General features: G+C 38.3%; 2 protein-coding genes across 2 annotated transcripts; one reads left to right on the top strand and one right to left on the bottom strand.

The window, feature by feature from the left end:
* Positions 1-1,071: 1,071 nt before the first annotated feature.
* Lubel (Linear Ubiquitin E3 ligase) lies at positions 1,072-25,967 on the top strand. The gene is made up of 22 exons (XM_072002142.1): positions 1,072-1,231; positions 4,250-4,339; positions 4,416-4,820; positions 6,009-6,215; positions 6,960-7,187; positions 7,674-8,146; positions 8,584-9,878; positions 10,853-11,112; positions 11,207-11,302; positions 11,884-12,048; positions 12,491-12,847; positions 13,128-13,311; positions 13,672-16,917; positions 17,569-20,906; positions 22,511-22,708; positions 23,047-23,325; positions 23,399-23,488; positions 23,580-23,736; positions 24,143-24,473; positions 24,920-25,045; positions 25,146-25,314; positions 25,598-25,967. Exons 1-22 carry the CDS (start codon positions 1,115-1,117, stop codon positions 25,625-25,627), a joined length of 11,841 nt encoding a protein of 3,946 aa, XP_071858243.1. The 5' UTR covers positions 1,072-1,114; the 3' UTR covers positions 25,628-25,967.
* On the bottom strand, positions 25,655-26,793 carry LOC139986653 (uncharacterized). Its single transcript, XM_072002139.1, has 2 exons — positions 26,664-26,793; positions 25,655-26,569 (listed from the first exon to the last, which is right to left on the bottom strand). The coding sequence occupies exons 1-2, from the start codon at positions 26,750-26,752 to the stop codon at positions 25,960-25,962; spliced, it is 699 nt and encodes a 232-aa protein (XP_071858240.1). The 5' UTR covers positions 26,753-26,793; the 3' UTR covers positions 25,655-25,959.

The raw sequence follows: 26,793 nt of genomic DNA, 5'->3' as shown, positions 1-26,793 counted from the left end.
TCGTTAAAATTCCTCTAAATGTAAATTCGTTCACTTTTGTGTAATATTTTTCGATCGTATGCGTATTACGCATATATTTGGATTTTATTAATTGTTGCAAATAAGACATACGTGCAATGTATGGAAGATTTTTATTTACCAAACTCGAAAAGTAGAAAAGTCTGTTAAATCCAAAATATTAGATTGTCCCAAAAATTTCTTTCGTTTTATAAGGAAATAATAAATGCACAACATTTTCTGTTTCATATTATTTTATTGAATTACGTATGATGCATTCTCTAGTAATAGAACAAAATGGATAAAAAAATGGGAAGAAACTTTTGGAACAACTTAATATCTTAAAATAGATGACAAACCTACGAAATTTTAGTAAAAAAGCTAATGTTACGACAATTGATATTTTTAGAACCATCAGGATAGCCAAAATGTATATTTAGTTTCAAAAATAAATCGAAGCACAGTCCCGATATAATTGAAGGTTGGTTGACCTATTGAGTTTTATTGTAAAAGATGAAAAATGTCACTTATCATTAATTTGTCTTCTCTAAGCGTGCATTTACATAACTATATCTTAATTGGTCTCATCGCAGATTAATATTCCTTTTTGTACCTTCATATATCTCATATCTTTATATCTTTTATTTATCATCACATTGCATTAGATAGTCAATAACAACGTATCAAACAGATATCTAAAATCAAGTTTTCCAGAAACAAGGCCTCGTATAAAAAATTCTTACTCCACATGTTCGACTCATATTGTCCCATAGAACCACCCTCTTCCCAGTTGCACCATTAGTTACTCTCGTGTGTATATTTCCTCCATTCCACCCTACAAAATCTCCGACGAACGTCCCACACGAATTGTCCCAATTTTCCCATCGCGATTCCCGATGGAATTCGCGGTCGCACAAAAAAGCTCAGATCCCTCTATGTAGCGTGTCTCTAAAGAACGTACAAAGACACCATTGGGTTTTGTCGAGCGAGTGCCAGCTCTAACGCTTCTAAACGCGCGCGGCGTCGCGATATATTTACGCGAACGGGGAGACTTCGGTAAAACGGTGGCATCGGTCCAGCGAGCCAACGTTACGGAAATAGATTTCGGCTGGTGGCGATGCAACAGCTTCTTGTAGACGACGAGCAGTGCCGAACGGTCGGAAGCAGCCAGTACCGTGACGACCAGTTCCCGAGGAAAACCGGAGAAATCGCCTCCGCGAGGTCCCACATGAATGTGAGTGTCGATCTTCCTTTCACGAGTGCCATTATCTGCCGCGTATCGGTGCCCGTGCGTGACGTTCCCTGATTCCGGGCCCATAGTGCGTCCTTTGTTTTCTACGTGCTCGCCGATAACACAGTGCATCGCTCTGGAAACGCTCCACCGCGTACAACTTCCACCATCTTACCCTCTTCTACTCTTTTCTTCGTCGACGCCTTGAAATTCTCCCAAATTCTCTCTGTCCGTCTGTCTGTCTGTCTGTCTGTCTGTCTGTCTGTCTCTCTCTCTCTCTCTCTCTCTCGCTCTCTCTCTCTCTTTCTCGCGGAAAAATGTATTTTTGAGGAAATAAAAACTTTATATAGAGAGCTATAAGCTTTATCTTGCTCAGGCTGTGTGGAAGAGTGTCGATGCGATGGAGCAAAAACCGCACTAATGCGGACAATGGAAAAGATTCACGTTACGTTTTTGTAATTATTTCAATGAAACTCCAGGGAGTTTTAGGTCTCTCCCTCGCATAAAATAGCGGCATCCAGGTTGCATAAAGTAGTGACGATGTAAGAATGCGAAAATACAAAAATTCGTTACACCTATGGCAACAATGGAAGAGATTTATGTCATGTTTTATGTCATTTTTGTGATTATTTTAAAGAAGCTTGAGAAGATAGGTGTTTCTGGAAAGCATTAGGCCTTCTATCGTCGAACTTGCATAGAAACGTGATGTAAGAATGTTAGACAACAAGAATGTTACACAAAAATACAGCACAGATAATCGAACAAACTTAAATTTTCTCAATTGTTTCAAAAGGATGTAAATCTAAAACGATTGAGAGACGAAGCAGCGCGATGAGAGGCAAACAGAATCGATGAGAATAAACCAGCGAATTTCACCGGTTTTACTTTCGCGAGGTGAAACGGAAGTGCATCGTAAGACGCACAATCGATGCGAATCTTCGTGTGTATGTACCGCGGAAGACACGAGAGGATATACGCTCGTGTCGGAAGTTTCCGTGGGTTTCACGTGCAGTTCCACGTTTTTTCTTCCGGTGCAGACCAGAAACCGGGGATTGAAAAGCGGATTGTTTATGAAGACACGCGATGCTAGCTACGCTTTTACAGGCGTGCAGCTCGGTGACACTATCGCGGCGAAAGCATCTGAATATTCCGCTTCGTGTGAAACCACCAAGAGGAATGGATATATATAGCGTTCTAATTTAGTTGGATCGGACTTGGAGACGCAGTTTTATGTACTTATGGCTGGTTTCCGGGGTCTGCGTGATTTGTGACACGTGTCAGTGTGGAATAATCAGTTTCTTTCCGTACGATTCTTCCTATAATCGGTTTTGAAATTTCTCGAAGTGATGGATGACGATCGCGATGAATATTTCACTACAAAATCGAAACTGATGCTTGCTCGTTAGATGGAAGATAATAAGGCTCGCGAAGGGATATTATTACATAGTTAGAAAAATGTTTGGAGAAGAAACTCGAGTGGGTAGGGAGGAGCTAGAAGTTGGAACGTGACCAACTCTTGTAGACTTTTGCAATTTTGTCGGGAAATAGAGTTTCGTGTAGCACGTTCGCTTTTTATCGAGGCAATTCTCACCTTAAAATTAACTAACATGTCGGATGAAATTCGCATGTTTGTCGGAATTTTTATCTCTACTTTTGTCTGAGACAGAATATTCTTATGATGATCGTGGCGGAATCTAAATTTACAATTCTTGGGAATTAGGTGCTTTGTTGCTCTCGTAGTAGAACAAAAGAGTGTGGACAGTCGAGAAGAACAGAAGGGGTAAACGTTCTAAAGATATAGGGCTCTAATTCGAGGGACTAATTCATGCATGTGGAACTCATGCCGCAACGAAGGCTGGAACCGCGAAATTACTCTTCTTTAGTAGAAAAAATTGTTATTCTTTAAGAATTTTTAATACAATTCGAAAATAAGAAAGCAATACTTTTCCTTTCATTCACAAACGAGTAAAATATATTTCTTGCGTAAAAAGTTTAAAAGAGTGTGAAGCTAAACGTAAACGATCGAATTAAATTAAAGAATCTCGATGTTTTTAATACAATTCGAAATTACGAAACCATAAACTGATGAACCATAAAAAAACCTTTTTCTTTAATCCATAAATTCATTAACGAACGAAATATATTTGCCGCGTAAACAGTTGTAAAAAACGGAAAATGTAAATGGAAATAATTGAAATAAATTCAAAAAGGTCTGGATTAAATATCGAGGAAAGGTTGAATAAATTTGAGAGGATCACGGTGCGATATTTATGTATTTTACGTATACATGTCAACGCGAAGAGATATAGCGTCGCGTGGCTCGATTTTATTTCGAGACGCGGAACACGATTTTTCCTCGTAAAAATAGATTCGATTTTGGCCTCTTCCGGCGAAGAATCAACCGTGTGACGTCACGCTTTCTCGAGGATCCATTCGAAAAATCTCGTCTAGCGAAGTCACTCTGCTCAGACACCCAGTCCAAGGTGCGATGACATGAATTCACGTACAGCTTGGCAGCTGAACACGAGTTACTAGATGCTGCCAGCTTGTCATCCCAATTCGAGACTGCAAGAATGCATCGCACCTATACAAACAATTAAAGAGATTCATTGTGCAGGCGATTGCATTTATCAATTTCATTTTTTCTACTCTTAACTACTTCTATGGTGTCCTGGAACAATCCATATATTATACAAATTTCTACTAATTTTACTTTTAAGTAATATATAACGTTAAGTAATTGAATAAATGATAACTGTCAATTAGATTGAGCTTTATACATATATCATTACACGTGCGCCTCAAAACTTCAACGGAAAGTTAATGTACTTTCATCTGACAAGGATAAAAATCATTGGAGAAGCGTAACAATAACTGTGATTAGGAAAACTTCATTCATAACCGTTAACGTAAAAATGTATATACTTCCTAAGATATAGTTATACTAATAAACATTATGTTAGAATTCAAGTGGAAATTCTTCGAGGTTCCTGCAATAATTATTGAATATCTGTTTTACAGAACCCGGGAGCTGAAAAATGGCGCCCGATGGCCATCTCGAACCCATCGACCCGGTTGCGCATGGCAAGGTCCATGCCCCACTGGGTACTGGTGCGTAACTCTCTCGTCAATTTCTCTTCTTTCTCTTTCAATCAATCTTAAATACGCAATCTTTCATCCTTAAAAGGCGCAACAGCAGAAGGATGCGGAGCAGAAGCAGCAACGCCAACCACCGACCCCACCGAAAGTCCCACCGCCATCGCTCTCCGGAGACTGTGGTGACCCAGACTACGAGATCATCGAATTTCCGACCCGACCGCAAGCACAGAAGTCCTCGACACCGGGCACGACGTACAAGTGCGCCCTATGTGGCACCGAGAACGTCTTCGCTCGTTGTGATATTTGCAATGGGAATTATTGCGAAGCCTGCGATGACATGAACCACAAGCACCCAAAAAGAAAAAATCACGTACGAAGAAGAATCTTAACCGATCTAGCGACGAAAACGCGACCACCTCTACCGCCAAAAGGGGAAAATGTATCGTCTCCGCCACCAATCCCACCGCCAAGAAGAAATCGCAAAAGCGCTCAGGTAGGATGCAACCTAGCCTGAAGCTTTCACCCCTTTCCGCGAATTTTCTTTCAGGCTGACAACGTCTTGTCGATCTTAGGTACCTTTGAGCTTCAGATCCAGAATCTATTCGGACGATCGTTAGTGGATTGTATCGAGATCAACGGAAACCAAGTTGCGAAGATCGCGAATCTTGTAACGCAAAGAGCAATTGCAACTTTGTCTCCTGTGATCTCGAGTCGTTTATCGATCAATGTTGTTTTGTTGAATAGATGTTGCTTCTTACTCGTTGTTAGCTGTACCACGCTTCGAGCGGCGCCAGTTTTGCTGATTTCTGCGAGAACACGTCACACCGAGGCACCGTGAAGATTGTTAATCGAACATCGTCAGTCGCATCGAGCTTTAAATAGTCGTCTAAGAGTTGTTCCACAGATACATCGACAGATTTTATAGAGATCTTTATTATTGTATATCGACGTTGTTTCTTCTTAATACACCACGTTACCGCAAAAATACTACTGCCGTATTCACTGATACCTGTTCACTCTTTCAACTCTGTCGATAATAACGTAACGGCGGGAAAAGATACGTGCTGACACAATTTACGGAAACACTATGCAAATTTTGTATGCTCGTGCTTTTGTCTTCGAGCGACTGGCACGACGGTGAATATGGCAGAGCACGGTGAACACGGTGGTTCGATTTAACCGTCATACACCGTTTCGTATTTCCCGTACCGTTACTAAAACATCGTTTTATTATATGTATATATTTTATTCACTAAAAATACACGTTGTTACACAGATTAGATAATTATTTTCAGCTTACAGCAATGATACTGATCATCGCCATTTCTTTGTCGCTAACGTAGAATTAAGAATCGATTTATTAAAAGTCTAATTTATTACGTTCACGTTATTTAAGTTGCAAGCATTCTCGATTCGTCGAGGACATCGTTTAATTTATTTTCTTTTCTACTAACGCTTTGTTTATCATCGATTTAGCCTCGCACGTCGCCGCAATTTAATTTTAGCGCTGCTGCCTTCAACCGCGAACACCCGCCATCTTCTTCTTCTTTCGAATACCTTTTTCCACCGTCGTCTATCCACGAAAAAAAGAAACACAGAAAACGTTTTCGACAATCATGATGGAAAAACGACAACGTTTCCAAACGATGGCCATGTAATAAAGTTCAGGTTTCGCGCTTAGGCTAAATCGACGCAAAACCAGGGATCTACGAATCTCTCCTTGATCGAAAGAGTCGACAGCTCGAAGCGAGCTCTTCCAAACACCACCAGGCCACTGTCAGCCACCCTTGACACGAAAACAGTGTCGAAATCCATGCAGTCTGTAAATACTATCACCAACGATGGAACCGGATCAGGATCAGGGACTGACAAAATGTCTACGCTGCAGGTAAACTATTTTGTCAACTATTTTTGTCGTAACATTAAACTGGTGCGTATAAAATGATGTTTGTTCAGATAATATATTTTTATACACATATACTTAATTGAACCAATTACAATATGCAGTATCGACACAATACACTTTTTCAATGATTAACTAATTCCATTATTCCAGGTTTACATATAAAAGTTACCGATTCTACAATTTTAAAGTTCTTAGAATACTGTAACTGTTACAGCTTCTTTTAAAACGATTTGTACATTAAAAAATCTTTGGTGGAATAGGGGATGATCTTTCCAAGTGAAACAGTCGATGTGATTAATAATTGACGGTAGAACAAAATTTAACGAGTCGTATTTATTCGTCAAATTCGAATTTCATACGAACGACATTTCATATGCACCAATCTAATAGAAAACTTTAATAAACATTTTACACGTCCCTCTATTATTCAATAGTAGTGCTTGACGTTTAATGAATGCAACCTATTATTCATCGAATACCATTTACTATTACGTACACCGCAACATTATTCGGTAATTCAGTAGGCTTCTACTATTCATCGAGTATTATAAAATAACTAATTAATATTTGAATCATTCACGCATTATTCAGTACTTGGTCTATTAAGTGCTGTTTGGCAGTGTGCCTCCGTATTAAATAGTAATACGAGATATGTATTTAACAAACGTGTAAAATGGCTGGTAAAGATAGAAACATGAATTGTTTAACACACGTACGAATATTCAGGAAAGGTACAGGAAATATCAGGAAGCAATGAGAGCGCAGGATGCTAACAGAAGGAGGCATCCTCCCTCTGATATCTCGAGAGATACATTGAATACAAGGCCACTGAGCGTAGGCAGCCCGAAACTTACGCCTCCGGTACCACCGCCGCCGCCACCTAGATCTATGATGCAATCAGCCAGTGTTTGCGATTTATCGTCGCCACACATGTGGAGTCCAGGAATGCATCAGGTAATTTTATTAAACTAAACATCACAAACGAATGTCGTCCCATTAGCTGACGTGGTCTCTATTTTGGAACTATACAAAGAAATTTTTGTATGAATTTGTTTTTTGAATTAATCGTATGTAAATGCAGATTTATTTTATGATTATAAAATATTATTATAAAAAGATATATATGTCACGTATCGAGATAAATGTATAAAGATATTTGTATTAAATCTATTGAAAACAAATTAAGATCTCATAAAATTATTAAAAAACAAATTCTGTTATCTTCCAAATTTTTATTTTTATAATACAATAGCTCTAATAAACAATGATCGAACGCGTTATTAGCAACAAAGAAGAGCTTTATCGGCCGTAAAAATTATAAATATTTATATTCTGGAATTAATAATGTAATGGAAATTTATTTTAATCCATAAAATTTATCAGTGATTGAACATTTATCATTTCATATTATATTAAATTTACCATTGAATTTTATTGCAGGCTCAATCAATGGCGCATCTAGGTCCTGGAGGTATTCCAATAATGTGGTACCCACCGAATCCACCATGGGACATGACCATGGGTGGTTCCACGATGAGTCTAAATCACCCAACAATGTGGGGTTATCCCATGGGATTCCCTCCGTCACAAATGCTTCCACCGCACTATCCGGGTTCTATATCAAGATCACATAGCCCAGCGAGGAGCATGAAATCCAGTAGAAGATCGAGAGCAGTCTCGCCATCACCAAGTCTGAAATCTAGGAAATCATTAGCTAGCAGATCACGATCGAGAAGATCGCAGGGATCACCGTCTGACGCTAGTTCTGAAGACTCTGGTGAATCAGATTTCGACGACAGGCTCTCTAGAAGTTCTAGGGGCACCAGACGTGGAAGTGTGTCTCGGAGTACGAGGCAAAGAAGTTACCACGAAGATGATGGGTCTAGAAATTTGTTAAATAGAAATCGTCGCGAGTAAGTTAGAAATTTGATTAATAATTTGAAATTCGTATTAGTAGACTGCGGATGTTTATGGGTTTGTGGAAAATTCAGAGATGGAAAAGTGTACGCAGTATACGTGATATGCAAAAATATGTAAATTATCACTCCAATATATTTAAAGCAAAATTTGTTTTTCACTTAATCGAGTTAATTACAGTCACACAAACGAAAGTTTTGTCAATTGTAAAATATAGAGATGAAAATTTATTAAAATTGAAATGTTCATTAAATTATTTTATAAGTTTAATGGCTCGTGTAAAACCGTACAATAGAAAAAGAAATCCAGATTCCATCTCTTTAGATATCTCCACTAAAATATGAAATTGTATAAATATTCACAATCTAAATGTCGCAGATTCTACGAAAAAGATTCTGGAATATTTTAAATGTAATAATTCGATACTTTACAGACGGCTAATGTCAGAAGAAAGAATGACCAGTACAGAGGATCAATGGTCCGAGAGTCACTCTATCAAACGATATCCAACATCACCAAAGAACCATGACGAATTTCAAAAGAACACTTTAAATTCACGACGACGATACGACCAAGACGAACACAGACTCTCCAGGCTGGATTCGCGATTAGATCGCGTTCAAAACGGTAGCTATCGTCATAGACGAAGCACCGACGATGATTCTTCAGACAGAAAGTCCACGCTACAAACACGCTCTAGAGTAACCAGTTCCTCTGACGATCACTTCGACAGATCAGAGATGGTTCCTCGACGAAGGGACGACGAGATGATTCCAAGAAGAGCTTCCTCTGTGAGAAGAGAAGTAAGTTTGGACGATCTCGAAAGAACCTCTCGTAGAGACTCCCGAAGGTCCTCTATAGACAGTGACACACAAATTACCAGAAGAACTCCTTCCAGAGAAGCCTCTAGAAGAATCCAAGAAGTAGAAAGAATTGATAATTCACGATCTAATAGGGATGAAGACGATGTACCACGTGCTACGAAGAATCTACGAAGTCGTGAAGCTTCGCGTGATAGAGAAAGTGTCTCAAGAAGAGAGTCTACGTTGAGAAAAGAAATGGAAGAAGCAGAGAGAATTTCTGTTAGAAGAATGCCGTCCCATGATTCTGATAGTCAGAGCATTAGAAAAACTCCATCTCGTGAATCAGTTTCTAGGAAGATACGTGAAAATGAGGATCGTGACGTGACGCGATCTGTGAATAAGAATCAAGAAGAGGCTCGGCGATATATCGAGACAGAAAATCGAGAAGTTAGACGATTTATTGAAGAAGAGAAAAGAAGAGAAGAAGCTTTAGTAAAAAAGATGGAAAATGAAAGAAGTAAACATTTAGAAAGATCACCATCGGTAGGCAAAGAAGAGAAGCATGGATCAACGAATGTGGATCAACGTAACAAGTCACCGAAAAATGTGAAACTGAGAGAGGAAACGAGTACCACGATGGAAATTCCTAAAGAGGAATGGGCATGTGAGCATTGTACTTTTATAAACGATTTAAAGGATCGTGTCTGCGTAGTTTGTTGCAAAACGAGGAGTAGCGCGTTACCACCAAGTAGCGAAGAAAATCAAGAAGATGTTCAAAGTGGTTTAAGTGAGATTCCCAAAAATGAATTAGCGACTACGTCCAGCAACATTAGCAACCCTAGTCCTGATCTGGAAAAGAAGACCAGCCTGTTAAAGATTTCAAACAGCGAAGAGAGCGGGGATAGTGGTTCCACAAAGAACAAAGGTAGAGCAAGGCGTAAAATCAGCTTTTCGTTTGGTACCAAGTCGAATCAGTGATTAGAATTATTGTACCTGTTCTCTTCTTGAGCGTTTCTTCCTTTTTTCCTCGATCCATACACTCTGTTTCTCCTACCTCCATTTTTTTTACAAAAATTAAAGAAACAGCTGAATAAAAGATACGATTGTCCTCTGTCGATGTATACCCTTGGATGAATAATAAAGAGACATGAAAAGTGTTTCCTACACAATCAGTGGATACCAAATGCATAGTCGTATTTGAAATGAAGCCACTCTCTCGTTCATTTTCATTTCTCTTCCTTTTTTTTAAGATCATGTCTGACGCAATTATTATTCATTCAAGAGGAGCTAGTTTCAAGCATGAGCGTGCATTTGGCTGATGTTCTTTCCACCTGCAATTCGTTGTCGAATTATTTCTCGTTGTAAGTCCTGAAGATCTTAACATTCTCTGGTCTTGAAGCTGAATATCATTAACAGAAAGAAAATGTTTAATCTTTTCATACCTGCAAAAAAAAAATTTTTTTTTTAAATATACAAATCCTTAAAGAGTGACAAAAATAATATGTATATCCTGCCTGTTTGTATTTTCGATGATTCTAATGCCTCGTTCCTTGTACTGTGAAGATTTTTACGTAATAATTTCACGAAGGTAACAGCCTGCATCAGAATGACGTTTCTCATTAATTCAAGTCTAAGATTCCGAATATTCGTAAAAAAGAGACTACGGATGTTTATGTATTTATACAAAAATTAAAATGCAAGAAAACAAAGAATGCACACGATACGGATATATGCAAATATGTAAAATACCCAAAAGAATATTTGATGAACGAAACAAATATTTGCCTGGATTCAAATTTTAATCTATGAAAATATGAATTTGCATAAACATCCGCAACGTTACCCACGGTATTACCAAGTTAACATCTAAAAACATGACCTGATTACTTAAATTTACAGATTCCGCGACGCACGAAGATTCTCCTGCGATAGTTCCAGAAAAATCAATCGTTGAATCTTCGTCAGTGATAGGAAACGAGCCTACATTGATAGCAAACGATATATCAGTGACGACCAAGAGCACCGATGCTCCAAGCAATATCGTTTCTTCAAAAATAAATGAGGAAGAGCCAATAAAACGACCAATGCTCGGGAAAATTCCAAAAAGCCATTCAGTTTCCACCGGAACCTCTCCTCCTCCTCAGAACATTTCCACTCAAGTAAGGGAAAATAGGACATCTTTTTTTTATCGCAAAATAGGTCATTGGTAAAAGGTAAAAGAAGCACGAACGGGATATGAAATATACTTTTCAGACGTACGACTATCCTCCAGCAAGAAGTAGCGCTGGATTCGTAAGAGCTGCATCCACCTCAAAGGGATTATTATATTATGAAGACAGCGACGCGGAGGTAATACGAAAGATTAATATGTAGATATCCAAGGTCTTCTATCGAAACAAATGTCTCGTGATTCAAATATTTAAGATTATTTAAAACGAGTTACAATAGTTTCATCTTTGGCTTTTGAAAGTTATCAAGCTCATTGAGAAGGATATTTGATTGATAATTTTGGAAGATGAGTAACAAAGACGCACTGGAACTATCAAGAATATATTCTTAAATGTCAGAAGTAGATTATTAGAATTAACTAAAAAACATTCCCAAAATAGATTCTTGAATTAATACCAATGAACTTTCGTTTGAAATATTTTTTGTAAACTATCAAAAGTAACTCAAACGTTACAGTGATCGATTCCTGTCTCATAGTATGGATGGCCATAATTAAAAATAAATAGCAACTTCAATAAAAGTCAGCCGTAATTTTTTCAAAGACAATTGCGTATTTTTTAGTAATTGCAAAAACAATAGAACTCGAGAAAACTTCGTCATTTTTACAAACATGGTAATTTTAGCGTTAACACAAAGCATTTAAAATATATCCATCCAAAGACCTAGCAATCTCATAAAACGACTTACAATTAATAAAAAAGGATGCCGAGCGTCTGTTTCAGGAACAAACTAGATTCGCCAATAGTCCAGATCTGTATCCGCGAACGATTCAGGAGCAGTATCTTCAGCAGTTGATCAGCGGTCCCAGCAGAGATCGTACACGAAGAAATTCCATCGACTCCACCCACCTTTATTACCGTTCCAGGGTAAACTTGACAGCTATCCCTCGAGAGCTATTGGTTTCTAATCCGATCTAATCTCCAATACAATTTAACACACGATTTCGATTGTGCCAGTTTCGTAGCCTCGGTGTGAACGTAGGCAGGAATTACAATTTACAACCTTTTACAGCGCCACTTCTACCTATCATTCCAACCGGAACTTCTAAGAAAATATTCTCTCCATTCAAATTTCTCTACGACTGTGTGACCATTAATCTAATAAACAACAAATTTTTGTTACGTGCTATAGATTGTTCTAGACTAGCCTTAATATAGTTTTAAGCCTGTAAGATTGTTCAATTCTTGTTGTTACTCTGCAGAAAGTGCATCTTACAACGATGAGACCTTCCTACAACTGTTTTTGACGTGTGCACCCTTCGTAGGTCTATTTTAGTCATCGTCAATCGAATTATTCTTCGTGTTTCAGGAATCGAGCCAACCAAGATTCTTCGAACCTGGCCCAAGTTCACAGGGAATTTCAACGTTGACACGACAAGGTTTGGAGATCGTGGAGCTTCTAAGGGAAGCCGAAAAACACGGCTATTCCACGGATGATGTTCAGGTGGCCTTGTCACAGGGTGCAAGTAACCCGATCGACTGGCTGAAGACGCAGTGGCCCCATTTGGTGGAAACTGTACAAGTTTTAGTTACTACTCAGGGAAAAGAACTAAAGGAGAACAATATCGGGGTGCTTTCCGCCATCGAAGCGAAAGAGGCCTTGAGAGCTACAAAGGGAGACGTTTGGAACGCTGTCGCCATGGCTGTTCAACGTAGACAGCTAAAAGTAAGAATTTTAGACGTATTTTTCGTTAGAATCTTTCGAATTGAAGGATTGAAACAAAGAGACAGCTCCAATATTTAAATTGCATCTGTAATTATCAGAAGCGAAAGGAAGCTCGTATTAATATGGATATTAGTTGACTATGAACTTGTAGCACGTTAGTTGAGTTTTGTTGATTTAGTGAAATTACGGAAAGTGTTGCTGTCTTTTTGGAACAGTCTTTTTAATTTTCGAATGTTATGTTGAATTTTATTATGAGAAAAATGAAACGGAAATTTGATAGTGCGAGGAAATTATGAAGAAAGGCAACTTCGCAATGGCGGAAGTGGTAAAATCATTGGAAAATAATTCTGGTGCCGAGGACGCGGCTTTGTTCGAGCTGCAAAAGAATCAGCTCAAGCCGTTCTTGATGAGAATCTGGGGTCCTCCGGTTGGGGTGGAAAACGATGAGGCTGCACCGCGGGAAGGTCAGTAAATATTATGTATCAATTATCTGATCATATCAAATAAAAAATAGATTAAATAATTTTTAAGTATAGTCTGTATAATAAAATCGCAGATGTATTGTATTATTTCATAATTAAAAAGTAATTTTGGATTTCTTAAATAATCCTCTTAAAATTAATCCTTATCATACTATTTGTTTGATTGATATAATGAAATCGTGCATAATAGAAATCCTTTGATTATTTTGCCTAGTATCATGGAAATATATGCTCGAACTTTTTATTTTACAAATCTTTATATTTGATAAATATTCGTTTCACCAAAGCGATAGTTTCGTTCGTAACTTTTCATTCACGATGATCAAGTTGAAATATTTTCAGATACAGCAGGTGCGGTCGGTGGTGGAACGGGTGGTTCCGAACAGGTTACCAACGTGTCGGACGCCGAAGCCAGGAAGCAGGTAATGTCACCAATCGTAGAAAATTTCGTCGCGTTGCAGGCCGACTTTCAAAAGCAACTGGCAGCCCTCAGACAACTGACCGATAACTGGCAACATGACAAAGACCCCCTGAATACGTTCGGTAATAAGCCTGATAATCTGTATCAAGTTAACACTGACGATCGAATCGTTCTAATCGATAAAAATCTGGTCCCAAGGGCCGTACAAGACCTCGATGTAGCCAACACTCTTAAAACACTGAAGAACGAGGAACCAAAACGAACCAATCAAGACGATACTAAATTAATAAGAATTAATAAGACTGATACGTCCATTATATCTGAAAAACAAGACCAAAATAACAATTCCACTATAAAGGTGATTGAAGAACAAGTTCAGAATCTATCAGAAAATTTATTAAACCATAATCAGATCAACGTTGAAAAAGAATTAACGATAGAAAAAATTTCACATACGAAAGAAAATGAAAAAATTCGATCGGATGAATTGCAAAAAGAAAATATCGATGTAACTAAACCCACATTACCCGAGGATATTGATCCAGCTGCTGTACCTAAAGACAACGACCGAAACATCAGTATTTCGATAAATTTAATTGAGAAAGACATCCCTAATCAATCAGAAAATTTGTTAAAGGAGAGTCCGAGCGAACAAAAGATAAAAGAGATCTCAGTTCCTGATACAAAAGAAGGTAGAAGTGTAGATGAAGAAGTTAGTGTCTCGTCTTCCAGTGTAGTAGAAGAATCATCGTATAAAGCAGAAGCCAAAACGAGCGATGTAACCAGGTCGGAAAAGAATGTAAAGCAAACGGTGGGGATGAGTTTGAAAGTAGCTGAGGTAAAGGACGAGGAAGGTGGTTCACGCGTAAAAGAAAGCGAAACGACGTCTCAAAAGATTTCAGACGCCGGTCAAAGCAGCCAAGAAATAGATACAGCTTCTTCGTCGCGTTCGGAGAAAAACGAATCGCCATCCCAAAATCCTTCTGATCCTCATCAAAGAGCTGTGCAAGTAGATAAAGGCTCTCCTTCAGTGGAGAATGTCCCTTTGCGATCTAACGTATCGGATCAAGGTTTATCCGAAAGTGTATCGAAGACGTCCGAATCGGCTCGAGGTTCTTCGCAAACTGGAATCGAACGAGCCGACTTAATAAACCAAATGTTGGAACAAGGCGAAGAGTCCCTTCAAAAGGCAACAACTTCTACAGAATTAATTAAGAGTCTTAAAAATTCCGGCGAAAACGGAGACGCGGGGATTTCAGGGAATATCGACGTAACGAGTAAAGAAACGACGGGATCATTGGATAAATTAAGGCCTATAAAGGAAGATACGAAAGTAGAATCGGGCAACGTTATCGAACAAGCGCAATCACCGATAATTACGGCTGAGAATGGCTCAACAGATCAAAGTTCTGAAAACGTCTCGCCGGAAGCTCGTCCAGAAGGCAACGAGACGCAAGTAGCCACCGTGGAGGCACTGTTATCTGCCGTGAAATCGCTGCCTGAGCAATTACTGGGCCCTTTCATATCGGCAATGCAAATGCTGTCGTCGAAGAAATCGAGCAACGAGACCGATCGAGCGAACGTTCTCGAAGTTGTAGCAGAAGATCAGAATTCCACGTCTTTTCAAGCTTCCAGCGAAACTGGGTCTGGCAAGAATGAAAATGTACCTCTGGGAAGCGTCGAAAATGCAGAGGAGCTTGTATCGGGTGTAGCCGAAACTGTAACAACCGAAACGACCGCGACTGACATCGAAAAGCTACATGATCTCGAAACGGTACGTAAAAACGAAAAAAGCGATAATATTTCGCATACTAGCGTAGGAAGAGCGACAATGGAGGTGAAATTTAACGGGAATCGGGTCCCAGGAGACACGATAACACTGTTGCAGAGTGGAGAGAAACCTGAAACAACGATAACTAAAGTAAGTTCGCCAGAAGCCGCGAATAATATTAACAGCGATGAAAAGCTAGACAAGGTACCTAATTCTGAGCAGTTATCACGTCCAGTACACGAAATCACCAGTGATAGTTCAAAGGTATCTTCGGTAGAAGTCGATTCATCCCATCGTTATCATCTCGACGCGAATCCGAAAATTCATACATGGAACGATCTAGCTATTCATGAACGATCATCGTTAAAGGAAGCTGGCAACTCTTCCGTGACCGGCATCAAAGATCCTCGACCTAACAATGCATCTTTGAACAGCGAATCACTCACAAGCAATAGCTCGATGAGACACAACGGGACCATTGGCGCACAATCATTATCGGATAAGATATCATCCTCGGTCGTATGTGACTCGAGAACGTGTGAATCATCCGACATGCAAACGTCTATCATCGAGACTCGACCTAGCGATGATAACCGTGTGAAATTAATTGATGGCAGTTTGATGACTGACAATAGAAGATCTGAGGATGTTATGTCTGATCGTATATCGCATGATAATAATCATACTAATTCGGTCGTGACCCAGGTAGCAGCATCTTCTCAGTTAGTTAACTTTGAAAATAATTCTGTAGATTACAAAGTTTCCCAAAATTCTAAAATTGAATCGCAGAAAATTTCTGAGGATAATCTTGTTAGAAATTCTGAGTGTAAAATTTTGGAAGATTCGAAAATTGCTCAAAATGAATTTTCTAAGGAAAGTGGAGTTGCTATTCGAGATTCTTCAAAAGATTCTGAAATAGCTCAGGAAATTTCTGCAGATCCTAAGAGTGTTGTAACTTCCAAAGATTCCAAGATCGATGAAATTCCTAGTGATCCCAAATCCTCTGAAATTTCGATGGATTCTGGTATCGTTACACATGATGTATCGGAAAATAGAACCTTTACTCAAGAAATTTCTGAAAATTCTAAAAACATTATACCTAATACTCCGAAAAATCCTGCATCTATAATCTTTGAAGTTTTAAAGGGTTTTATATCTACTTCAAATGAAATATCTAATGATCCCAAAATTCTTATTCAAGAAACTTCTTCGGATTTGAAAACTGGTCTTCACGTAGCTTCTTCAGACTTGAAAAAAATACCTAATGATTCCAAAATTACCATTCACGAAGTTCCAAAAAATCCTAAATCTAGCTCAGATGAAACATCTATCGAATCCAAAATTCTTATTCAAGAATCTTCGAAAGACCTAAAAATTGTTGACGAAACTTCTTCAAGTTCTAATATTATTGTCCATGAAGTTTTAAAAGATTCTAAACCTAGTTCACATGAAATGTCTACTGATTCCAAGATACTTACCCAGAAAGCTTCGAAAGATTTGGAAGCAGTTGTTGAGGAAGCATCCTCAGATCCCAACATTGCTAACTATGAAATTTCAGAAGATTCTAAATCTAATTCAGAGGAAATATCCAATAACTCCAAAATACTTAGCCAAAAAGCCTTGAAAGATACGAAAGCTGTTATTGAAGAAGCATCTTCAGATCCCAAAATTGCTAACCATGAAATTTCAGAAGATTCCAAATCTAGTTCAAAGGAAATATCCAATAATTCCAAAATACTTAGCCAAAAAGCTTCGAAAGATTTGGAAACAGTTATTGAGAAAGCATCCTCAGATCCCAACATTGCTAACCATGAAGTTTCAGAAGATTCTAAATCTAATTCAATGGAAATATCCAATAACTCCAAAACACTTATCCAAAAAGCTTCGAAAGATTTGGAAGCAGTCGTTGAGAAAGCATCTTCAGATCCCAAAATTGCTAACCATGAAATTTCAGAAGATTCCAAATCTAGTACAAAGGAAATATCCAATAATTCCAAAATTCTTAGCCAAAAAGCTTCGAAAGATTTGGAAACAGTTGTTGAGAAAGCATCCTCAGATCCCAACATTGCTAACCATGAAGTTTCAGAAGATTCTAAATCTAATTCAAAGGAAATATCCAATAACTCCAAAACATTTATCCAGAAAGCTTCGAAAGATTTGAAAGCAATCGTTGAGAAAGCATCCTCAGATCCCAACATTGCTAACCATGAATTTTCAGAAGATTCTAAATCTAGTCCAAAGGAAATTTCTAATGATTCCAACATTTCTATTCAGGAAGCGTCGAAAGATTTAAAAACTGTTGACAAGATTTCTCAAAATTTTAATGTTGGTATCCACGAAATTTCGGAGGATTTCGAAGCTATTCCACGCGATGTTCCCAAACGGCCATACACTAATACTCCTAAATCAACCCAAGAATCCGAAGTTCAAGAAATTCCTAACAAACCAACAACAATCGTACACGAAACTTCGAAAGCACTTTTGCATGTGTCTGAAAAAGTAGAGCAGTCTATCTCTGTCGCATGTCACATTCCCCAGAGCAACGACAAAATCGATACTTCGCCAATAACTTCAGCAAGTAAGTCTGTCGACTCTAAAGAAATTCGTGAGCAAATTAATATTCATTTAAAACCTGTCAAAGACGATCATCCTCCTACAAAAATTAACGATGTAACAAAAGACTCTTTGATAGAGATAAAAAAAGATTCTTCGACGATCGTGGAACGAAATAATTCAAACAAATCGATGGAAACAATCGATGCGAACAACGAGTCAGAAATAGAAAAGAACGACCAAGAGATATTTTCTGACTCTATTTCGAACAAGGTCGAGGCAAATACAGCTTGCGAAGCAATAGCGAATATCGAACCGGCAATAGTAACTATCTCGAGTGACCCTCGTATTTCCGGTTCCTCGTTGACCTTTCATTCTTTGGACACCGAATCTGCCGTTAACAAGCTAAATTCTACGGATACTAACAACATTCCTAAGAACCTCGTTGTTCCTAATAACGATATGTCGTATAATGCATCGAACTCGAACGAAGAAAGTCAAGTTGTCGAGCTAAATCTGACCGATACGAATCTCGAAACTTACGTCGTTCCTAACGTGCTTGGAAACGTTAACGAATTTTCCAGTTCGATTCCCTGCAACGATGAAAGTATCACGAAGGATTCGAACAATAACGCGTCCCATTTATGTCCGCTAAGCTCGAGTGAAATCGAAGAGAATGAAAGGGAAGAAGATAAGAAAGAAGATGTTGCATTATTTATTAAAGATTCTGTAAATATATTAAAATTCGAATTAAGCATTAATTCCAATAATAAAAATCCAGAGACCGAGTGTTCGATCATCGATAATATTAACGATGTTCCTCCAGGAGTACCTGAAACTATAGAGATTAAAATCATGGAATCTCCCATGTTAGCGGTGAACGATTGTGCGCCAATAAAGGTTCTAGAAAGTCCATCAGAAAACGAAGTAAAACCGATTGAGACGGCGAAATTGCAAACAGAAAGCGCGACCGAAGCACGCAAGATCGTGACGATTTCGGGAGAAAGCGCGGTAGACGTTGAAAATAATGAAGTAGATGCAAATGAAGTTGATAAGACGGTTACCTCGAGAGTTGCAGTCAAGGAGAGATCCAAATCTCCTGCCAAAAAGGTCGGCAGAAGGAGGTCTCCCGTGAAAGTCGTTAAAAAATCTACCGGCATACCGAGAAGGAATTTTGGAAAAGTTAGCCCGAGAGGCGCGACGATTGCAAAGGCGAAAGATGCCGCGGCTGAAATAACTCGAAGATCGACTTTGTCGAACCAAAGGAGAAGTCCAGGAAAAACAATCGCGAAAGTCGTTAAGATCGCTTCATCGAACAGTTCGATAAATAAAACAAAATCAGCAACTAATACTAAACAGAGGCAAGTTTCAAAAGGTTCCAAATCGACGGAGAAGAAAGTAATTCCGGGAAGGAAGTCGACAATCTTGAGTACGTTGTCCAAAGGTTGTGAACAAATTAAAAAATCAATCATGAATGCACAGACTAACGATAAAAATAGTGGAATGACGGCTAAAAAATCTTCGAAAGGGAACGGCGCGTTAAAATATTCTTTCCTTTCGAGGATTCCCGTGTTCACAGCGAGACGTCGACTTCCACAAGTGCAAGAGACTCCAAAAAGTTCTCAGCAATCTTTGAAAGCGGCATCCGGTGACGAGTTAACTAACACCTCGGCGAAACCATCGATTACCCAACAAACAGCAAGGAAAAGTAGTTCGTCCGGAAGTGCTTCGAAGATCAGAGCAGAGCGAAAAATTGAGCCGGATAAAGTCGGAAATTTAAATGACAAAAAGACGGTAATCGTAAAAACTGCAATCACTCGGACGAAGACTTGCGAAAGAAGCGAAAAAACGAAGTCAGCGATGGCATCAGGGAAAAATGACGAGGAAATAGACGTGACTGGGTCCAACGAAGATCAAACGATATCTAAGAAATTGGATTTAAATGATACCACTTCCAGCGAAGAATACGAGCTGGAAGAAGTTTCTGATAATGACTCTTCCACTTCCGACTTCGAGAGCGCAACGGAATCTGAAATATCAGAAACGGGGAAGCAGCTTTCCGATCGCACGTCAGACAGCATCGAAGAGCTAACCGATGCTGAAATCATGCTACAAGAAACAATCAACGCGATAAAAGCAAAAATATCCGACTCTGAATTCGAAGATTCTGAAAATGAATACGTAACTGATAATGACAGTCAAGAAGATTCTGATTCCAGTGAAACTCACGTGAACGTGAAAGACTCTTCTTTCGAAGAAGAAGAAAAAGAAGAAGAAGAAGAAGAAGAAGAAATAGAAGAAGTGGAACAAATAGATAATAAAGAACTAAACTATATTTCGTCTGAGGAGGACGAAACTTTGAGAGCTGATAGCATTGACGTAAAGGACCAACGAAAGCAAATGACAAATTCAGACAACAATACCAAAGAGACATTAAAAAATACCACTTCTAAAACTCATTCCATTAAAAAACCAAAAGAACAGTTAATACCACTAAAGAACAGTACAGACGCAATTAAAGATAAGCCTGGTAAACTAAAGGGGAAACTTGAGATGAACGATAACTCTGGTAAAAACGGGCAGAATAAGACAGATCCTAAGACTGAGGTAGCGAAAGCGAGACGTACGAGCGACAAGCGAGTGAAAGCGAGTCGTAGAGCGAGCACAGGCTGTGATAGAGGGGTAGATGAGGGAGGAACATCGAAGAAACGATTCTCCTTGGTAGCCAGTTGTATCCGTCGGTTCGAGGGCGAAGAAAATACGGAACGGGAATACGTGGAAAGTAGAAGCGGCAACTTGAAGACAGGGGGATCTCCCAAAACGGAGAGGGAGGTCAGTAGACGTCAGTTGTCAGAATCAATTGTCGACTTTGTCAGTACTTGCCGCTGACAGACCAATGTCTACAAACAGCTCGATCAAAAGTGTTGAAACAGCGGATGAGACTTAAAAAAAAATCGCACGAAAAAAAGAGAGAAAAAATACCCGACAGAGTCTCGTTAAAATTTTAACCCTGTTTTGACTGTAGCTTTTAAGCACACTCTTTTTTTCCACCCAACTAGCGTACAGTTGGCTTTTTCTCTGTTTGCGCGAGGTAAGTACTCCTCTTGTTTCTCCCCGTGACTAATATTGCTGTTGTATAGCATGTCACTTTGTTTCGCGTTGCTCCGCTGTGTGTTTAAATTAAAAAGTAACAGAACAGTGGTGTACACGCGAAAACGTACTCGAGGTTTGTATGCGCTCCGCGAAGAAAGCACACCGAGAGTTTAATTTAATATCGTGGAACACGACTTTTCCATCATCCAATTTGTCGGATGCTTTCGGGGATTTTATAGTAATTTAAACGCACGCGAATAACATGCTCTCCTCCGGCACGATCGTTTCGTTCCAGGGAATAAAACATCTCTTGACGTGCTTCAAAGAACACAAGCATTGAGCAATTTTTTAATTGTTTACTATCATTGTGTATTCCGTGTTCGTCATTCTGTATTCTTTACGATCGTTCATTTACGTATTAATGTTCCATAATGTCAATTTCAGTAGTTTGTCCGTAACAAATAAACACGATATTAATATTTTATTCACGGATTTGACGACGTTACCTTAAAAATATGCAGAGCTCGTTTCTAGACGTTGGTGTAGTATCTTTTTATCGTATTTTTGCATGTCCATTGTCCTTGTGTACTATTCTGTGCGTCAATCTTTATTCTAAGTCTCAAGAATTCCATAATTTATCTCATAATTTCGGTATTATTTTTCATCGTATTTTCATATTTAAATGAATGTGATATACGTGTAATTATCATATCAGGTCCGTATTGTTTGATCGACACAAAATTGACCGACACTGTTTTCGCCGACACCAAACTTGGTCAACACTAGACTTCATCAGGAACAACTTTGACCGACAACATCGATGATCAACACAAAATTCGACAAACTGTTCACAGTGAACTCGGGCAAAGTACGAACTTGTTTTCTGGTATTGTATCTCGCTTGAGGAAATCTAGTCCAGAGCACATTTGAGCAGATTTAAAAAAATATGTTTCGACCAAAAATCAGATTCCCCTGCCCCCTCCCACGAATTGGTATTGGTTTGGTTTAGACTTGTTCGTGCGAGCGAGTAACGTGACCGATTCTACCACTCGCTCCTATCCAACACAACATAAAACACTTGTCAATCAACGATTCACCGATTGATAGTTGTCGACTAATTCTTGTACGCGGTAGAAATCGACGACACAAATGTAAATATCGTCGACGAAACTCGGTGACGATGAAAACATTGTCGGTGAAATAATTGCCGGTAATCTAAACATGTCGATGACTAAATATCGTGGTCTCGATTCGGTGTCACTGAAATCGTGTCGATGACATGATTATCCATGAAATGATTCTCTGTAAGGTAAATGTTGTGAGAATTTCCTCTGCACTTACAGAGAATTGCTCGACGCCTATTAGCGGAAGGAAAAGCGTCGAACTACGATGAGGCGGAAGTGGCCGCCAGTTTGCTGGCCTTGAAGTTTGGAGACGTTGAGGCTCTTCATGCGGCTAAAGAGTGTTCCAGCGTAGAATCGGCATTGGCTTTCTTGCAACAAGAATGCGAACTTTGTACAGGTCGCTTTGCGATGAGTCAGGTACTCGAAGCAATACAATACCTATTATTTCATCTGAGAATACAAAACTTTTATTTGTCTTTTATTTGAACTGATCATGAGTAGACTGCGAATGTTCACGCATGTGTAAAAGATTGAAGCCTACAAAGATATATGGAATACAAACAGACTGTAACACGTAAGAGTATACAAAATATGCTAAGTAAAGTACTATTTATACATTGAAAAGATTAGAATACTCAAATGAAACCCTTGTTTGAGTTCTAATTCTTTGGTAATGTACACAGAAATTGAAATATCCATGAATATTTGCAGTATAATTGAACTTTAATTAAATTGAAACACAATTTTAATCCCAGATAGTGTCCATGCTGAAATGCGTGCACCGTTGCTGCAACGAGTGCGCGAAGAACTACTTCACCATCCAAATCAGCGACAGAAATATCACGGACGCAGTTTGTCCATTTTGTAAGGAGCCAAATCTAAAAGACGCCAACGAAGACGAGGTGTTAGAATATTTCAGTAACCTGGACATACAATTGAAAACACTTCTAGATCCTCCGATTCATGAACTCTTCCAAAGAAAGCTGAGAGACAGAACATTAATGCAAGATCCGAACTTTAAGTGGTGCATTCAGGTGTTTCTTCTTTATAAACCGTACAATCCTCTTTAGTCAACGATTGGAGAAACGTCATGTGTATTGTTTTCAGTGCTCAAGCGGATTTTACGCCGATCCGGATCAGAAGAGATTAATATGTCCCGATTGTCGATCAGTCACGTGTGCACTGTGTCGAAGACCGGTACGTGCTGACGTTGATAATTACGCGAAAATTAAATGGAAGTTACGTAAGCGCGGACAAACATCCTCTCTGACTGTGGTTTCACTTTCAGTGGGAGAAACAGCACGAAGGAATTACGTGCGAGCAATTTGCTGCTTGGAAAGACGAGAATGACCCGGATAATCAAGCCGCTGGCTTAGCCAAGCACCTCGCGGATAATGGGATAGATTGTCCTAAATGCAAATTTCGCTACTCCTTGTCTAGGGGAGGTAAAGTATTTCAACTAGCTCTCAAGCTTTAATTACTTGGATTGCAATGAATTTTTCTTAAAATGCTGCTAACTTTAAACAAAGAATAGAGCTTTTATAAGCGACGTATTCAATTAAGTATAAAGTATTCAAACAATTGCTAAATGAATTTTCCCTGAAATATTGAAATACATTGCTATCATTAGACTGCGAACATTTTTAAAGGAATAAAAAGAAATAGAAGCTAACTATAGATTTAATTCACCTACTGAAAATTGTAACGAATACTCTACATACTTTGCATATTTTATATATATCTTTATCATTCGAGTAGCCAATTAATTCTGGATAAAAGATATTTCTTAATTTAAATACTAATTTCTGATTAATGTTAACGATAAATACTGAAAATGATACTTTTTCGTAGGTTGTATGCATTTCACATGTAGCCAGTGCAAGTATGAATTCTGCTGTGGTTGCGGAAAGGCATTCATGATGGGAGCAAAATGCACGGTCAGTCAGTATTGCGCGAAACTGGGCCTTCATGCGCACCATCCACGAAACTGTCTGTTCTATCTTCGAGATAAGGAGCCTATGCAGTTGCAACAGCTGTTAAGAGATAATGGAATCGAGTACGACACGGAGGGTCCGGCTGGCGAGCGCAAGTGCAAAGTGCAATTGCAGAAAGAAACTCCCACCGGTGTTGTAGATGCGGTATGCAATTCAGATGTCGTTGTGGGACACGCTGGCTTGTGCAGGTAATTTGTTTGTTCCCCCGTAACTCTGCATGCGTTCGCCGTTATTACGACCACCACTTTTATAATTGAATACCTTTCTCGATGAAACCAAGGTACCGTTGCAATTATACGAAAAAAAAGCTCGTACAAATTATCATATTAGAAGGCTAAAAAGAATAAAAATGACTAAGAATAAAATAAATTAAAAAAGGAAAAAAGAACGATATAACTTGCGAATAAAATAGAAAATAATGCTTTTGAGGTCTCCGTGGTTATCGATCTCCTTTCTAATACTTACTAGTTACTATATTAAACAAAAACAAAAACAAATCTATTTAAAGAAGTAGGAAACATATAATAAAAATGTTTACTTGTTTAAGCTTTGAGTCAACACTGGTCCATAAAAAATAATGCAAATGTTAAAAAAATAGTGTCCTTTTATCATAACGAAATATTCAAATATTTAGGATCCACTATATCGAATACCTAGTTCGAAAGATCCGGGAGACCCAACTGGAACCGCTTCCCTTGTTAAACGTAGACGATCTCGAGACTTGCGTGAAACGTGCGGGGATCAAATTGCCCCCGAATTGGTACGGTCGTGATCCAGAACATTACAAGAGGGACTTGATCGAGGTAAATGAAAAGGCATCGTGCATTGCACGACTAAATTCTGGGTACTTTTCCCCGCAGGCAGCACTACATTGAGTACTTGGCGGGCCTCGTACTGAAGGGCAAGCTGGATCCCGTGGCGATCTTTGACTTGAACGATGCCAAGCAAGAGCTGCGCCGTCGGGGAAAAGTTCCCCCTGCGAAGGACCAGGAAATGTCCGAGCGGGATTATCTCGAGGCGTGCATTCAGGTGACTAACAACTCCTCTCCTGTACTCCTGCCCCGACACACTGACCGAATTAACAAGAAATGCACGAAAGTAGACCTTCACGCATGACTTTCGCAACCGAAAAGTACGACGTGATGACGCGCACGCGCCTGCACGTTGCCAAAAAATAGAGATCTGCAATTGTGGATTAGAATTTGGTTTTATCCTCGTACATTCTGTTTATTTTTATCTTGAAATGAATAGTAATTTTTCATACCATTAGAAGGATTTTATTCGTGACATCTAATGTATGGATGTTTTATAGGTTGTACGGAAGGAGATTCCGCTGGAGTGATAAATGGGTAATAATTAATAAACGACATTATGTAAGTTTCGCTTCTGATACATCATGTATAGTGTATTTATTTTATCATATGGACAGTGATGTAGAGAGCAATTATTGACGATTAAAGTAAACAAAGATTGAAAATTGTTTAGTATTTAATGTACAAAAGTAATCAATTTTTTAGTATAGAACTTGAAAACTAAAATATCAATTTTTTTATTCTTCTCGCTATCTTCTTTTTTTGGTTTATGTATAAAAGGGTGACAGATGTTTTTTATGTAATAAACGTGAATTTGTGTTTATAGAAAATTTTATAAAACACTTTAACAATAAACTAATTTTCAACAAAGCTCTGTTAAGAAACTATGTAAACTCTTCCTTTTTGGAGGTGTTACACCTTGATTTATTATGTTTTTTAATCGATTTATATTAATCGTTTTTATTTTCTGAGTTGGTGTAATAAAATTTGCAGTGCTTCCAACTTTTTTTATGTTGGTTTCTTTCAATTCCTCGGTTTGAATATTTTTCTTATTCAAATTTGAAATTCCAGAAACATTTAAGCCAGCTGTTTTATCCTTGGTCCTCTTCTTCTTCCGTTTTTTTGATCTTTCAATACTTTCTGTCCTAATCTTTTGTACTTTTTCCCTTTGTGGTTTATTAAATGATATTCTTGTACTTTTTGAACAAACTGAACATTTAAGTACCAATTTATTCATTTTATTTTTTAAACATTTTTCTGCTAAACTTCTTTGAACTTCAGGTATTCTTTTCTTACCATTATTCATAGAGTGTACAATTTTTTTAATGGATTTAGAAAGTGGTTTACCTTGTGATAATCTAATGCTATGATCTATAGTATTCCAAAGCGATCCACAATATGGGCACATCACAGAAGGACCAAAATTTTGAGACGATAGTTGTATTCCATGACTAAATTTTCTACATCTTTCTCTAAAATACAATAATATTAAATATTTAATATGTAATCAATTTTTTATTCACTCAAAATATATATAAATATTCAAATACATAAAATACATCTTACATGTAAAACGTTTGCAAATTTCTACTTTGTGAACAATTTAATTTTGTAATAAATTGATTCACGTTCCATAAATGTGTTAATTTTTCCATATCTGTTTGTTTACACACACGCACGCACGAAAAAGAAATGA

The sequence above is a fragment of the Bombus fervidus genome, chromosome 4, assembly GCF_041682495.2.
Source record: "Bombus fervidus isolate BK054 chromosome 4, iyBomFerv1, whole genome shotgun sequence".
Taxonomy (NCBI): domain Eukaryota; kingdom Metazoa; phylum Arthropoda; class Insecta; order Hymenoptera; family Apidae; genus Bombus; species Bombus fervidus.
Note: the sequence above shows the minus strand (reverse complement) of the source record. Positions and strands in the feature narration are given on the sequence as shown.